The sequence below is a fragment of the Oncorhynchus kisutch genome, linkage group LG13, assembly GCF_002021735.2.
Source record: "Oncorhynchus kisutch isolate 150728-3 linkage group LG13, Okis_V2, whole genome shotgun sequence".
In the NCBI taxonomy this organism is placed as follows: domain Eukaryota; kingdom Metazoa; phylum Chordata; class Actinopteri; order Salmoniformes; family Salmonidae; genus Oncorhynchus; species Oncorhynchus kisutch.
The window spans coordinates 35,133,255-35,151,369 of NC_034186.2; the positions used below are offsets into that span (position 1 = coordinate 35,133,255).

General features: G+C 42.1%; 1 protein-coding gene across 4 annotated transcripts in view; it reads right to left on the bottom strand.

Annotated features, from left to right (window-relative positions):
• LOC109902528 (transducin-like enhancer protein 1) overlaps positions 1–15,306 on the bottom strand; it is a 41,658-nt gene extending 26,352 nt beyond the window's left edge. For all 4 annotated transcript variants that reach the window (XM_031786100.1, XM_031786098.1, XM_031786099.1 and 1 more), the window contains exon 1: positions 14,687–15,306. In XM_031786100.1, coding sequence (XP_031641960.1) covers positions 14,687–14,710 — 24 coding nt within the window. In that variant the 5' untranslated portion in view covers positions 14,711–15,306. The remainder of the gene's footprint in view (positions 1–14,686) is intronic.
• Between the last annotated feature and the right edge of the window lie 2,809 nt (positions 15,307–18,115).

Genomic DNA, 18,115 nt, shown 5'->3' on the forward strand with positions numbered 1-18,115 from the left:
TACATGAGTGGTTGATAGTTGGTCTTCAGCAGTAATACAATTCTGCCTTATTTACTTTGAAGAACTACTAAAATAGGGATTTTTCCAGACAGCAGCTCTATAGCGATGAGATGACTTGGAATTAAATAAGTCATCAAATAAAACAAAATATACACAACAAATATTTTATTAAAGTGATGTGAATAAATGATGGTTAATAAGTGATAAGAAGTAATGGACAGTCACTACCATGATGGGACTTTTATTCATTGTGTTATTCTGTGTTGTTACAGCATTCAACCCACATAATGCATAGTGCATTTAATGTCCGGAAAAAATGAACCGAAAACTGATAAAACTTTAAAAAGCACTAATCGCTCAGCATTACAGAAGGCTGAAACTTGGCCACAAGTGGATCTCCAGCATGTCAAAAACTCAAAGCCCACATCCAAATTCACAATTAATTAATTGACCACAAAAATCAACTTTCAGTCTCCGGACTTGAACCCCATTGAAAACCTGTGGTTTGAATTGAAGAGGGCCGCTCATAAGCGCAGACATGTATAGAGGAATGGTCTAAGATCTCTCCCAAAGTGTTCTCCAATCTCATAAAACATTTTAGAAAAAGGCTCATTGCCATTTGTCACATGCGCCAAATAAAACAAGTGTAGACCTTACCGTGAAATGCTTACTTACAAGTCCTTAACCAACAGTGCAGTTCAAGAAGAGTTAAACATTTTCTTATCAAATAACATTTAAAAAAGAAAAATAAGAATATAAAGTAACAATAATGAGGCTATAAACAGGGGGTACTGGTACGGATTCATTGTCCGGGGGTACAGGTTAGAGGTAATTTGTACATGTAGGTAGGGGTGAAGTGACTATGCATAGATAATAAACAGTGAGTAGCAGCAGTATACAAAACAAATGGAGGGGGGGGGTCAATGTAATAGTCTGGTGGCAATTTGATTATCCTCACAAGGTGAGGTTTTGCAAGGTATTGAAAACAGGTGTTACATTTTTTTACCTGTACCTTTGAGAACAAAAATACATTACTTGTTAAACAAAATCTCTCTGAGCAATTGTATTAGTATAAATCATTTTCCCATTTTCTGTGCATACAATAAAGCTCAGTATTTGAATGTATTATTTGAGTCATTTTTGCTCATCTTTAACAATTGTGTCAATAATTTCTGACCCCACTGTATAAGCGTACATGTACATGCGTGCGGGAGTGACAGAGAGAGGCCAGGTCTGTGAGGGTAGGTGGGGGAGGGGGAGAGGAGCAGTGCTACGTCTGGTGGGGAGAACAAAACAGAGCGGGGTCCACTGAGGTTCAGGAGAGGGGTTGCTCATTGTTCAGCCTCTAACGAGCCCCTCTCCCCTGCCTGCCTGCAATCCAACTCAATCTGCTGGCCAGATACTCATACTCCCTTTCAGAGCACAGGCAGGGGCACACAACACAGGCACACACGCAGTCTCTCGTTCACTTTCGCACACACCCCCCAATTACTCTTCACAGGCCAGAGAAAGGAGCCTCAGGAACAAGAGCACCAAGGCCATTTTGTGGAAGGAGGAGAGGGAGGGAGAATACTGCCCTTCTCTCTCTCTAACTCTCCATTTTCCACTCTCCCTTTTTTTGTTGCTTTTCACCTCAGTGTGTACGTGCTCCAAAGAACAGGTGCAGAGAGCCTCCCTCAGACAGAAATGGGGAGTGTGGGATCGAGGCTGACCCAGCAGTGGAGTGTAGTTACGCTCAGCGATGGGGGAAATGTATTAAGACAGGAAACTTCTGCCTTGGCTTCTGCTAACATCAGCCATTCTGGCTCCTAAGCACAGGGCTTGTTATGATTCAGGCCAACGTCAGAGTAGATACATGCAGGAACGCAAGCAGACCCTTGTGGCCCCTCATGGAAACAACAACATGAAAGAGTGGAGCTGGCCCTTCATTAGCAGTCAGTCTGTTGACTCTGACCCCTCTACCTCGCTGGTCAGCTGCTCTGATTTAGTGTGCGATGTCAGAGGTCACACTGTAGACCTGGCCACCATGGGATTACTCAATCACCAACCCAGCCAGGCAGGCAGGCAAACAGATAGAGACAGTGATCTCTTCAACTCTACATGTATTCTCCAGTACAATACAATCACTCTGATTACTCCAACTGATTCCTATTGGCCTTATAGGAAGGCAGGGAATGTGCCGAGCTCAAAAACAGCCATGTGCTTTCCATCCTGCCAGGAAGACCAGTACAGTTCAGGTCCAGAGGCTAAAGGGCACCATCCCTGTAAAGAAGCCATAGGTAGAGTCAGGCTGCCATCTGATCAGCCACCTCCTTCCCCTGAGTCCCCTAGTAATCTGCCCTGGTCGAGCTCAGCAAGGACTAAGTCAATTGTATGGGCAGAATTTGCTAAATGTTATTTTGTTCAGTAGTGTCTTGTAAACCCATGTGGGCTGGGCAACGGTAGGTGTATGATACTTAAATAAATTATATCAATCAATAATGTAGTAATTAAATCAGGCCCAGGCTGGGAAAGGTAGAGTGGTGGGAAAGAGGAGTGAAGAGGTGGAATGGAAGAGAGGGGAGGTGGAGGCATCTCAGGACCGTAATGGCTCTAAAATCTGGCCTAAATCGTCTACAATGGGCCTTTAAATAGGCAGGAGGAAGCCCAACAGGGCCATCCGGGTTGACATGATTCCCAGCCAGGAAGGACTGCGCTGGACTGGAGCTAGGCTGGCAGGGCAGCAAACTCAGCCTGCTGCAAACTACCGATGCTTCATATAGAGAGTCTGGCTGCTATTAAAAAGGCCTACGTGCTAATACACACGCACACGTACACAGATAGTGAGGGAGACATGCACAGAAAAAAACCACCATGCAGGCACACACATGCGCAGAGATACACAAAGGACACACACACACTCTCGCTATGGAACTAAGTGTGGCATTCCATGCATGCAGGGTTGACTACTAAAACTCGCCCACAAGGCCTGAAAACTAGCCCCCAAAAAATGTTTTCGCAGCAAGTTGCCACAGTTAGCCAATAAACTATTTTTCTGTAAAGTTATCGACCGGATTCAGAACTACCCTCGACTTAACTTTAACGACCTAAGATGCAAAATTCAGTTTTCCATCAAAATAATTATTGCGAGCTAAATGTGACTAATAAACTAATTTGATTGCCACAAAATAAAATAATTTGCCCTTAATTAAACTTTAAAAAAACAAAAACGTTAAGACTATTTTCTGCCAACCGTGCCTTTATTATGTTCCAAAGTTACGACTAGAACCTGTTATAAATGGCCAGTTTGGGAGATCGACATGTCTTTTCAATAGGCATAGGCTAGGCCTACTGACGAAACACTGGGTTTATGATTGTAATTCAACTTTTCCATGGTTTGGTATGCTAGATGCAGGTAGCCTATAGCCCCTTAGGCCTACATCTCACTTCAGATGACCTACACACAGTAGCCCAGGCAAGATGAACGATTCAACAGCTTGCTTAGTTCTAATTGACATTCGACATGAATAGCGATGCGATTTTCATGGTAAGCAGTGCTTCTGTTGCCCAATAGCCTGCTGGAATAGGCTACCGAGGATGGGGTCGTAATTTCAATCACTGAATCAAATATGAATAATATGGATATGAACTGAATAGGCCTATGCTTGTCAACAACAGCCAGTGGTTCTTTTTACCTGTAGCCTAATCTGACTGACTTTTACGGTCAACCTAATGCATTCTAACAGCTGATCTGCAATACGATAGAACTGTGACCATGATCACAATCGATAACTTCCAGTTTCATTAACTAAACATACCCATTAATAATTGCGCAATAACAAGGCTACAACAACAACAATAAACTGAGGTTACAGGCTATTTATTAAATCCATTCGCAAGCTCCAGGCAACACAAGTGGCACAAATTAATTTGCAATGACTCCAAATTTTAGAACAGAATTTTAGCGGCCTTTTAAGCATTCTAGTAAAGTTAAATAGTTAACACACACACGGACGCAGCAGTCTAAGGCCCTGCGTCTAAGTGCAAGAGGCGTCACTACAGTCCCTGGTTCGAATCCAGGCTGTGTCACATCCGGCTGTGATTGGGAGTCCCATTGGGCGGTGCACAATTGGCCCAGCGTCGTCCAGGTTTGGCAAGGGTAGGCCTTCATTGTAAATAAGAATTTGTTCTTAACCGACTTGCCTAGTTAAATAAAAGGTTACACACACATCACACTGACCAAAACTTTATTTTGCTGGCATTTACGTATGTCCCCATTACCAGTAAAACATAATCAAAACCTATTTCTTTCACTTACTTGCTGTGCTTTTTCATTGTTCATTTTTTCAGTCGTTTCATTCTCAACCAGGATTTCTATGGAACGCTGTTTGAGTCTTTGCGTGTCAAAAAAACAAACTATTTACCACTATACCACTAATCTGGTTGACCAATCAGAACCTGATTATGACTGCACATCACATAATAATTTAACGCGTTCATACATTTTTTTGCGTAGTTATTACACATTGATTACTTTATCACGCGTATTTGATGTGTCACAACGATTCGTCGATACGTATGCTATGATGCTGGTAAAGTTCCCTCGCACACCTACAGTGCTGGTCATAAAAAAAAGCTAGCTAGCTCATGGATGCAAACAATGTTCTTCCCCAAAAACTATATAGCTAGGTGTCATCACCTAAAATAACCCTAATTTATAAAACAGTTCTTATTGGATTAATATAACCTTCAACTATAGCCTTCAAAATAAAAGTATGGCATAATTTTACTATTTGTATTAATTTGCATCACTGTCAATTACACTTATTTTGAAGGCAAACCTCAAATTTCACTATTGTCCTTAATCCTTATTGTGGCTAGCATCACAACACATAACCCTGTCCTGTCGAGCCTCACTAGCCAGATGAAGGTAGCTGACCACTTATAGCATTAGCTTTGGGCAACAGGGTTAAGTAGCTGGCTAGCTATTTATTTTCATGAACTGAAGCTCAATTTCAAAAGGCGAACAACAAGTAGCAACCTAGCTAATACTTACTCACAAGGATTCCCAAATCATTGCTAAGAATAATGAAAATGACTGCAGTTTTTACTGGTCATTGTTTTCAGGCTGGTTATATTGGTGCTAGCAAGGTACCAAGCTAAAGCTAGCTACCCCAGAAGTTGCGGTCGAACAAATTATGCCTTATAATTTGCTATTAATGTGTAACTCCGGTAGGGAAACATCTGAAAAATAGAGCACTTTGTAGTGTGTACCGGTGCTCGACCATTCGGCGAAAGCCAACTTCCCCCACGACAGAGAATGGCTGATTGTCAAGGGTAATGAATTCAATTATCTTGGCTTTAATGGATTTCGCCATCGAGTTGTCTTGCTGAAATTTTGTTACTCTTTCAAATGACTGCTTGACTTGTTGACTGCTCGATCCACACAGCAGACATGGTGGGCTAGTTTAGGAATGTTTGCAAAATTTTACGTGGCGTCATTACGTCATTGGCGTTAAACTAGACATCGTGCTGATACCGATGTTGGCATTTTTAGCTAATATCGTCCGATACCGATATGTTCACCGATAGATCGTGCATCCCTAATTTAAAGGCCAGACCGCTCCTTATTTTCCTAAATATCACATGATTTCTGTCTGGCATAAGACAGGTTTCCAACCAACTGGCGATAGATTTTCATGCGAATATTCTAAATTCCACACAAATAAAATATGCACATTATCCCACCAGAGATGTATTTTCATCAAATTGACTTGTTGTGCATAGAAGTCTGTGCGTGATGAGGTAGTGCACATAAAACAATTACTTTTACGGTTAAATTAGCACGTACTGAAAAAAAATACAAGTCATATTGCATTTAACTCTACAGATGGGTTTGTCACAAAAAATGTTAAGATATATAGCAAATATGCCCACTCTGTTATTGGCGGGTGTGCTCTAGCCAACAGCTCACAGATACAGTGCAGGTATAGCCTACATGATGAGATATTTTGGACAAAAGAGCAAGATCATTTTAATTTGTCAAACGACCGCAAAGCATCGATCATCATGTCATCAGAATAAAACCCTCAATTTATTGGAAAGAAGCATTGAGCGCATCACTTTGCACTTTCACCACCTTGTGAAGGTCATCGTAACATTTTTCATATGTAGCCGAATAAACTGCATGGTTTCCCGAGTCGTAGTGGGAGGACCACACATGTCGTCGCATGACTCCAAGTTCTTCTTTGATATGATGGTTATTATGCAGTGTTGTAAAGTACTTAAGTAAATATACTTTAAAGTACTACTTAAGTCGTTTTTGGGGGGGTATTTATATATTTTTGAAAACTTTTACTTGAGTTGATTTAAGTTTATTTTTACAGGGACAGTGCACATTAATCAACATTTCAGTAAAAGTGCTGGTTTTAGCCAGCTGGCTAATTTTCTACCTTGGTCCCAATGAGCAGTGAGCACATGCAGAGCAACATAGGACAAGCAACACGTAGCATGTAGACAGAACAACATAGGACAAGCAACACGTAGCATGTAGACAGAACAACATAGGACAAACAACACGTAGCATGTAGACAGAACAACATAGGACAAGCAACACATAGCATGTAGACAGAACAACATAGGACAAGCAACACGTAGCATGTAGACAGAACAACATAGGACAAGCAACACGTAGCATGTAGACAGAACAACATAGGACAAGCAACACGTAGCATGTAGACAGAACAACATAGGACAAGCAACACGTAGCATGTAGACAGAACAACATAGGACAAGCAACACATAGCATGTAGACAGAACAACATAGGACAAGCAACACGTAGCATGTAGACAGAACAACATAGGACAAGCAACACGTAGCATGTAGACAGAACAACATAGGACAAGCAACACGTAGCATGTAGATAGAGCAATAGCACAAAAAGCAACAAAACACATAAAAGCAACAAAGTGTTTCCACACCTCACAAGCTACAGACAACAGACGTGGAAAGCGGCAATACACAGCTAAGGATTATGTTCACAAGTCTGATTGGCCTTTAGCCATGTCTTTGTGTTTTTTTGTTAAGGTGTGATAGGTGATGCAGTTGTGTGTCTCTCTGACGTCAGTGCGTTCCAGACATGGGAAGCTCTCACAGAGAAAGCAGATTGTATAGTTCCCTTAAGGAAAAGCACCTTTAGTCAGTCACCTCTCATGGCAGACCTTGTGGATCTGCTGCCATGGGTATGGGTTTTCAGTTTAACAAAAGTACTGAGTGGAGGGGAGCTAGGCCATTTAGGATCTTGAATACAAAGACATGCATCAGTGTATTCAAGATCTTTCTGAAGATGTAACAGTGATGATGGCTATTGGGCTTCCTATTAAGCACTTTGAGAGCCTGTTTGTACACAGACTGAATGGGTTTTAAGTTGTACAGCAAACTTGGGCAAAACAAGTCAAGCCGTATGTTAATTGGGGGAGTATCATAGATTTGAAGTACAGTTTTGCTACCTCTGTAGTCAAACAATTTAGTTATTAATTGGAAATTAGCTAGGTTTACTTTGGTTATTTGAGTTACCTTTTTCATCTGCTTTTTAAAAGGAGTTTGGTATCCATTGATGCCAAGGTACTTGTAATCGGATACACTACATACAGTTTCCCCTGACACCCAAAAGTACTTGTTACATTATGAATGCTTAGCAGGACAGGGAAATGGTCCAATTTACCTGCTTATCAAGAGAACCACACTGGTCATCCCTACTGCCTCTGATCTGGCAGACTCATTAAACACACATGCTTAGTTTGGATGTGCCTGGCTATCAGTAAAAAATAAATAATAAATGGTGCCATCTGGATTGCTTAATATATGGAATTTGAAATTTGTACTTACTTTTGATACTTAAGTATATTTTAGCAATTACATTTAATTTGGATACTTATGTATATTTAAAACAAAATACTTTGACTTTTACTCAAGTAGTATTTTACTGAGTGACTTTCTCTTGAATAATTTTCAATTAAGGTATCTAACTTTGACTCAAGTATGACAATTGGGTACTTTTTCCACCACTGTTATTATGTCAATATTTATTTATAAGGAATTTCCAGTATTACCTTGTCCTCATAGGTAACCAGGCAGTAGCTTGACTATATTATAAGTATTCTACTTGATGATTCCACATAAGGTGACTGAAGCAAAGAAGCAAGCCTTCCTGTCTGTCCTATATTAGGCACAGCAGTCTTCCACCCACTCTCCTACAGCAGAGGAACTGTAAACCAGTCTAGCCAATGAACCAGCCTGCTAATTACACTGTGCTTTCCCACAGAGCAGATCATTACGAGTAAACACCCACCATGCTCCCATTCTGCTGGGCCACTGCCTGTCTGTCTGTCTGTCTGTCTCTGGGGACACAGTATTGGAAAGGAAGGCATGAAAGACCTAACCTAACCCAGTCTACCAGCTGAGAACCATAGAAGGGAAGCAGCCCCCCCACCGCCTTCCACCCCCCACCACTCAAGCATCCCCTAGGGACTAAACATAACAACCGTGAAACATGGCAATTTATTGTCCTAGCAGAAAGCGTTTGAAGTTCAAGCCTCATATCAAATTATTCAAATATGATTGTCAACAACAAACCAGTTTTTTGCATTTTAAAGCACCTCACTGACAGTGACACATAAGCGCACACACTCACAATTGATCCCAACCTCCAGCATCTCTCTGCTCTGCTGTGGACGTGAGTGAGTAAGTGAGAGAAATGCCCCAGTAATCTCTATCACTTCTTCTCTCAGTTAAGAGAGGGCTGCTAGGCACCCGTTTCATTAGCGCCACACATCTTTCTTCTTCTCCCCCCCCCCCCCTCCTCTCTCGCCTCCTGAAATCTCGTTATTCAAATTTCCCTGCTGTCATAGTTCATTAGCACTGCAGAACAGTTTGGTTGTCAGCTGTGTAAATTGCTGTAGGTGCCTTCCTTCATTAGGTAGCCCACCCACAGCCTGTTTGTTCCTTCCATGGCCCAGACTTAAACTCCATACTTCCAGAACTGGTGTAAACCTAGCCCAGAAACCTTTCCATTGCTCTCTCTCTCGTGCAGGATAATCGTTGGCTGTGACTAGCAGGCAGGCGGCCGTCTAATCGATAGCTGAGCTCCTCTCAAGGACAACACTGGAAATAAAGAGCTAAAGCAAGCTGGGTTACAGGAAGTGCCGCACTCACGCTGGGTCTGTGGGGGCAAGGCATCCCTCCCTCTGTCCTTCTGCCTGCCTCCCTGCTTTCCACAGCCCTTCCCTTCCCTTCCCTCCCCAGCCCAGCCCTGATGAAGCGGATCCTTCCAGAATCAGCCCAGTGGGAGTCCTAGATCAATCAGGGCCTGATGGTAGAGCAGGAGGATCTGCTGACTGGGCCAACAGAACTCCAGGAGCCTGCTGGCATATTTACTGGACCTCAGAGGATGAGGGGGATACATGTACATAAAGACTGATTATATGAAGTGCAATTCCACGATAACAGAATGACTCCCAATATTTCACTTGTAAAACCATAGATTGCAAAGTTAAACAAACCATACAACGCAACACACAATGACTACTTTTAAATATTTCCAAATCAAATTTCCAAACAAAAGGCCCAGTGCAGTCAAAATTCTGTTTTCCTGTGTTTTGTTAAATATTTTACAACGGCTGATGAAACCAAACACTGTAAAAGTGTGAATTTATTTTCTGATAGTTGCTGTTTGAAAATAGAATCTACACGGGTTTGTATGGGTGGGAGTTTCAGCTTGCCTGGTGACATCACCAGGTGGTACATATAAGCAATAACACCCAAGGAGATGTGGTATATGGCCAATATACCATGGCTAAGGGCTATTCTTATGCATGACGCAACGCAGAGTGCCTGGACACAGCCCTTAGCCGTGGTATATTGGCCATATATCACATCCCGAGGTGCCTTATTGCTATTATAAAACTAGTTACCAACCTAAGAGCAGTAAAAAAAAAAAGTTGTGTCATACTGTGGTATACTACGGTCTGATATACCACAGCTGTCAGCCAATCAGCATTCAGGGCTCGAACCACCAAGTTTATAAATGGTCAATAGATCAATAACAAAGAGCTCCAAACCTATCTGGCAATAACAGCTAGCTTTCCCCTCCCCACTCAGACCACTCCCAGACAGTCCTAGCAAAAGTTTTGCTTCAGAAACAATTTAAAAAAATAAAAATAAAAAGCTATTGTTTATTTTTGACCATTTTAAATCAAAACTATTACAGATAGGTACTTATTTGTTATCCAGAAATTATTTGATATTGTTATAACAAATGGCTGCATTGAGACTTTAATAAAAACACAGTGCCGATGTAAAGTTTGGTAAAAGAATGTTGGTAAAATCTCCATTAGTTATATGTGATCAAGTTTTCCTGAAACTCATTCAAAGATGTCAGCTACGATGTGACACGGAGTAAAAAATAAATAATAATAAACAAAGTATTTTAGTTAATTTCACTTGCTGTAGTTCAATAACCAACACCTGGTAACAGAATGACATCATTGGTCCCTGATGTGTACTACACTGAAAGGCATCATTATGAATGTCATGGTGATGCATCCTGAATAGGTACACAAAGGTAGAAATATGTAATATCCTCCTTTGCATGTTCGGGTATTATTTGACACGGGTTATTATTGTAATGAGCTCGAACCCCAAATAAGACCAAATCTGTACAGGTCATAGAGTTGTTTCACAAGTTTGGACTCACAGTACAGCCCAGTAAAGCACAGTAGAGTAGAGTTCAGTACAATAGAGTAAAGTTTAGTACAGTACAGGGGTAGGTGTGGCAGACAAGCAACCCTAGCTGCTAGGGAGACATGTGGGATGGTTGGGGTTACGGATGGAGACATGTGGGATGGTTGGGGTTACGGATGGAGACATGTGGGATGGTTGGGGTTACGGATGGAGACATGTGGGATGGTTGGGGTTACGGATGGAGACATGTGGGATGGTTGGGGTTACGGATGGAGACATGTGGGATGGTTGGGGTTACGGATGGAGACATGTGGGATGGTTGGGGTTACGGATGGAGACATGTGGGATGGTTGGGGTTACGGATGGAGACATGTGGGATGGTTGGGGTTACGGATGGAGACATGTGGGATGGTTGGGGTTACGGATGGAGACATGTGGGATGGTTGGGGTTACGGATGGAGACATGTGGGATGGTTGGGGTTACGGATGGAGACATGTGGGATGGTTGGGGTTACGGATGGAGACATGTGGGATGGTTGGGGTTACGGATGGAGACATGTTGGATGGTTGGGGTTACGGATGGAGACATGTTGGATGGTTGGGGTTACGGATGGAGACATGTTGGATGGTTGGGGTTACGGATGGAGACATGTTGGATGGTTGGGGTTACGGATGGAGACATGTTGGATGGTTGGGGTTACGGATGGAGACATGTTGGATGGTTGGGGTTACGGATGGAGACATGTTGGATGGTTGGGGTTACGGATGGAGACATGTTGGATGGTTGGGGTTACGGATGGAGACATGTTGGATGGTTGGGGTTACGGATGGAGACATGTTGGATGGTTGGGGTTACGGATGGAGACATGTTGGATGGTTGGGGTTACGGATGGAGACATGTTGGATGGTTGGGGGTTACGGATGGAGACATGTTGGATGGTTGGGGGTTACGGATGGAGACATGTTGGATGGTTGGGGGTTACGGATGGAGACATGTTGGATGGTTGGGGTTACGGATGGAGACATGTTGGATGGTTGGGGTTACAGATGGAGACATGTTGGATGGTTGGGGTTACGGATGTAGACATGTTGGTTGGTTGGGGAATGGATGGAGACATGTTGGATGGAGACATGTGGGATGGTTGGGGTTATGGTTGGAGACATGTTGGATGGAGACATGTTGGATGGTTGGGGTTACGGATGGAGACATGTTGGATGGTTGGGGTTATGGATGGAGACATGTTGGATGGGTAGGGGGAATAGGGTGGAAGGTTGGGGGTGGAGGCTCACTTATTTTCTTTCTTTACATACTACATGTTACCTTTTGGTAAAATAAATAGGTAACAGACTGACTTTACCCCAGGCAATATTTCTTAAAACTTACAGAAGGCAAATCATTTGTGCAAAACTAATATAAAATTGTTGATGTTAGTTGTCTTCACTAACCTTTTTAGTCTGTTTGGGCAGAAATCAAAGCAATGATCATGACATTTTTTGGGATGGAAAATGGTTGAAAAAGGTATATATACTTTCCAAACAATATACTCAGCTTTCATTTGACACCAACTGTATGTGCTCATATGAACTTCACAAGTTGGTGCTCATGGGTCCTTTAACATGGAAATGCCCTGGTGCTCATGGTTCCTTTTACATGGAAATGACCCGAAGCACTATTAGGGAGCTTCGAAGCCAGTGGAGGTGATGATGGGTTTTTCAGATTTCAAACCCTCAGGAGGCCAGATTTCCTCTCCTGTGACTGAGTGACAGATCTCTTAATCATTAGGTGTGATGGTACACTACACTCTACAGCCTGACCTGTGTAGTGGAGCATTGACCTAGCTGTGTTTTATTAAGTGATCTGAACTAAAGGGAACAGGATGCTAAGCATTGAGGACAGCAGTGCTGATAACTCTACTAGTCCGCATTATGCTGATTTCCAGGAACTGCAAGGTGGAGCTGGTCACCAATGTCTGACTACACTAAGCAGTCTGCCCACCACAGCAAAGGTTATCAAATCAATGGCTCACTGCTATGTAACCAAATGAGGAAGAAGGTTTCAGACTTCTGCATCTCAGGTGTTTACCTAAAGATCAATTGAACTTCATGCATGGCTTCCCTCAGACAAAACCAGGTTTTGAGACTTTAAAAAAATGACTAGACCGAATGCACATTTCAGGCTGTATATTCTGTCACTTCATCAAATCACATACACATATTTAGCAGATGTTATTGCGGGTGTAGCGAAATACACCCACTACCATGTGTTCCACATAACAAGGAATTCGAGAAACATTCATCCATAAAATTACTATATAGTTTCCCTGGGACTTCCAAAACAGGCCTTAATGGAAGCCAATGACTTTGGAGCGACAAGCTTTCACAGTGTTTCAAGTCGGTTGTGGTTGAACTGAAACCGAACCCGTGCTTTCTCTCCCCCTCCAGGATGCATAACCATATATTTGAGCTGTGGTTGGTAGCTAGCTTCCCGGGGGATGTATTGTGGACTGCGGAGTTGGTGGATGAGAGGGATTGAAACCACAGCCCCACATTCTGTTGAGTTCTCTCCTAGTCAGTCAGCTGCACAGCTGGCTGGGCTGGGGGAACACAAGGTCTGTATAGATCTGTTCTGTTAGGGTACTATGGGCATGGTATGGAGAGAAAACACAATCTGGAGAGGTAGAATTTCCTTTCAGAAGGCAGCGGAAAAGAGCTCCAATCAAAATAACTTGTAGAATTAATTTGTACCCACTACTATCAAAGTACAAGGTTTCATTGATTATAAATGGCATTACGGAAAAGGTCAGAACTTAGCCTACATGTGTTCTAAGGACAATGGTGCCCAATCAACCTCTGCCTCTGACCATTGACCATGGCGTCATACTTAGCAGCTTAATCTCCATCCCTAGGAGGACATGAATGTGAAAGCACTCTCCCTCAGGGTGGGGTATATGGTGGCATGAGGGAGGGACAAGGGTTACTCGGTTTTAAAATAGGAGCTTTTTTTTTTTGATAGGCTACTTTATATGAATGGCATGTACAGTGTTTTTGCCCTCCTGCCTGTTGAAATGTTGTACTGATTCCACAGAACTGGTACATCCAGGACACTATTTTGTTTTACACATAATGTGACATGGGCTGAGCTTATAGCACAAATATTTAGTTAACAATTCAAAGTCAATTGAGATTGCAGTTCCTAATAATGGGTGTCCAGGCCTCATTTATAGACTGTTTGATTTGAACACAAGTATCTGGCAATCAAAAGCAAACACATCAGCAATGAGAAAAATGAATTCTTGAAAACAATAAGTGACACTTTACTGGAGTAGGTCATTTAGTAAGTGTCAATAACCCAAGCCCTTGCCTATAGCTGACTCACCCCTCAAATAGACTGCTGAGTGTGGAAAGGACAAACAAACCTAGACCAGTACAGTATAGCTTTTGGGATAACTCGATGTAGAATGGTCTAATTTGACACTTGAAAGTTAATACCAAGAACAGGAGGCCAAAATTTGCACACAGGGAGGTTCACAAAAATGCTTGTTTTGAGAATGGCCAAATTCTGACAGAATAAATCCCCTCTGCTTAGTGTGGATAATAACAGACCCATATTTGACCTATGTCGGATTCAGTTTACACCCCCCCATCGTTGAAATGTTAAACGTAGATTGACTAAGGGTTTACAATACTGCAGCATGTGTTACTTTTTGACAAACATGACCACAAAGGAATTCCGGATACAAATAGCATGGATACAATGACAAAGAGACACAATGTAACAATCCCTCATGTAGTAAGTTTATGGCACCTCTGTATACATTCTTACTCAAGTTGTTTCACTGTTTTCAAATAAACTCTCTTCAATAGACAAACAAGGGTTTAATAAGAATTTCTGGATCGCTGTGGCTTTATAGAATAGCTGGAAGAGAGCCATTACCGAATGTTACATGTTAATATTAGCCTACTTACCGGGGGTCGATTTTGAGGAAACATTTTGGGCGCCGATTGATGTTTTTGTAATCTTCTTCCTCTTATGGGCAAAAATATTCGGACAGAAATTGAGAAAACGGTATATTGTCGCTTTCAGAGACGCATTTGGCCTGGTTTCAGAGGCGGTAATGACTAATGGGGCTCGGCTCGCTCACTCACTCCTTGCTCAAGACTCCCTTTGTTCTGGTCGATCTCCAACCCACAGAAAAAGAACACTCGATGTAGTAAAGATGCACCCAGTCCGCGACTAGATGTTTAGAGTCCTCGTGACTACGCACTTCGAAAGAGTAGAATTTCACCTTCTCTTCAAGTAAATGGTCCCTTCCCCGGTGTATTCTCACCGTCTAGAATAAAGAGAAAATGTGGCTATATTATGTGGCTTCCGAGACGGAAACCACCACATTCAATGCAGTCTCTTTTGTCTCGTTGGTTGCTCTATACTAGCCTACTCCTTTCGCTTTGCCTTCCTCTCACTCCCTCCTTTTCTGATCCTCGCCTGATCTTCAATGCTATGAGTTGTTTTCTTGAGAGAGAAACATTTGTTGAGACAGAACGATAAGGGAGAATATATCTATTCCTGTTGATCAAACCAGCCTAGGACTGGATCCAAGGTTTATCCTTTTTCCCTTATTTATGAACAGCATCAAGTCTACTGAGTCTAATGACAGATTAAATCTTAACATTTTAAGGCCAAAACTGCTTTTTAGACCTAAACCATTTCTGACCAGTGCTCTTGTATAAATAGTCTAATAATATTAGTAAAATAAACTTCCTTCTTCATTTTCTCATCATGATTGTACATGTGCTACTCAAATCGGTTAATTCGTGTAGCCATATAATTGAACACCCCTTTGTATTGTATTTTTGGATAATTTGAGACTCCTATATTAACAATGCTATTATTTTATATACAGTACCTGTAAAATGTTCAATAGAAAGGGGGTGCAATGGAATTGTTCAATGATTGAATAAAATCTCCACGTGGGGCTCGACACATCCACAATCAACACTGATGCAAGTAACCAATGAGTATTGAGAATACCCACGTGGGTACACTGACCGTTTGTTGATTGGAGGATTCTGCCATCATAGTGCTCCAAACGTCAATCAAGTACACAGAAACGGCTGAGAGGACAATTTAACCCGTTAGAGTATTAGAAGTGATAGTGATGAATAAAACAGAGTTGTTGGGTAGACCTACAGTATTCAAATACCTTATTTCCTCTCCCACAAATCGTCTGTCGTTGCACAAATCTTTAATGTTGCGTAATATATCTATAATTGTATTCACGCTGAATTGACAAAAAAAGGTTGGCGGCCCCTATGAGAATATTATATTCAAGATCTAGGTCATGTTCATGTTTGGACATCTCAAATAAACTATGAACATAAGTAAAGAGCATTCCACCTCACAAACAAATGTATGTAAAGGCAGCAGCTACTCTTCCTGGTGTCCAGCAACATTAAGACAGTTATATACAATTCAAAATATGACATTACATTTCATAACACTTTTCACAACACATTAAGTGTGTTCCCTCAGGCCACTACTCTACTACCACATATCTACAATACAAAATCCATGTGTACTTGTGTGTAGAGTGCGTGTCTTATGTGTATGTGTGTCTGTGCCTATGTGTGTGTCTCTTCACAGTCCCTGTGTATTTTTATCTGTTTAAAGAAAATCTGATTCTACTGCTTGCATCAGTTACCTGATGTGGAATAGAATTCCACATAGCCATGGCTCTATGTAGTACTGTGCGCCTCCCATAGTCTAGGTGTCCAAGCTGTGTGCTAGTAGTTTAAAAACAGACACCTCAGTGCATTCAGCATGTCAACACTTCTTACAAAAATAAGTAGTGATGAAGTCAATCTCTCCTCCACTTTGAGCCAGGAGAGATTTACATGCATATTATTACTGTTAGCTCTCCGTGTACATTTAAGGGCCAGCCGTGCTGCCCTGTTCTGAGCCAATTGTAATTTTCCGAGGTCTCTGTTTCTGGCACCTGACCACATGACTGAATAATAGTCCAGGTGTGACAAAACTAGAGCCTGTAGGACCTGCCTTGTTGATAGTGCTGTTAAAAAGGTAGAGCAGTGCTTTATTATAGACAGACTTCTCCCTATTTTAGCTACTGTTGTATCAACATGTTTTGACCATGACAGTTTACAATCCAGGGCTACTCCAAGTAGTTTTAGTCACCTCAACGTGCTCAATTTCCACATGATTTCTTACAAGATTTAGTTGAGGTTTAGGGTTTAGTGAATGGCTACAGCAGGAGACCTATAGCCTGTATACTGATAAGCTTTCATAGGCCTAAGAAATTTTAACAGATTTTACATTAACGTACATTATAAGATTTCACTGTGCATTGTTTGTTCCTTCAGAACTAAAAATCCTAGAGACATTTATTGGTATTCTGGTGGCAGGACCCCTTTAGCAGACCCCATAATTAGAGAGACAGATATTGAAAAGCAATTTTCTGACAGTGGAAATCACAACCTGCCAGAGGTGGAAAATACAGAGAGAGAGAGAGAGAGAGAGAGAGAGAGAGAGAGAGAGAGAGAGAGAGAGAGAGAGAGAGAGAGATGATAGGGAAGGGGAGAGAGAGAGAGGGAGAGAGAGAGAGAGAGATGATAGGGAAGGGGAGAGAGAGAAAGAGAGAGGGGGGGGGAGAGAGGAAGAGGGAGAGAGAGGAAGAGAGAGAGGAAGAGAGAGAGGAAGAGAGAGAGAGAGAGAGAGAGAGGGAGAGAGAATTGGGGATGAAGGACAGCAGGGGGGATGCTAAGAAAGACGAGCCAGTGGGAGAGTTAGAGATTGAATGAAAGAGAGTGTGCAAGGCTGGTAGAAAAAAGGAGAGTGAAAAAGGGAGAGAAAGAGAGAGAGAGAGAGAGAGAGAGAGAGAGAGAGAGAGAGAGAGAGAGAGAGAGGGAGAGAGATTTTATTGCAATTTTTTCCCCCATGAATTTTAATGCAGCTTGTTGGTCTCCCTCCCAGGGTCTAGGATCCCATTTATTAGAAAAAAGGAGGAATGCAATGTATTGCAGGCTGCTGCTTGGAGATGCTTCATGTAGGAGGTGAGTGGGTAGGACGGGCAACAGCGTGCATAGGTAGTTGTTTTGTTCTGGGGGAGGCATAATAATAGATGATAGAATGTGATAAGTGAAGGACATACATTATTGCTATTGGCAGGTCAGCCCAGAGAGGGATGATACTGACTGGGGTCTGATTGAGGCCTGCAGGTCCCAGTGCACTCTGGTCACTAAAGCACACTCCTTCTTTCACATGTCCTCAGTCCTCAGCCACCACACCATCCCACCACACCATCGTTATGGAAGAAGCTCTTTTGTTTTTAGGAAAATGTCCTGTTGAAAAGATACGAGGCTATACAATCAACTCAACATTAC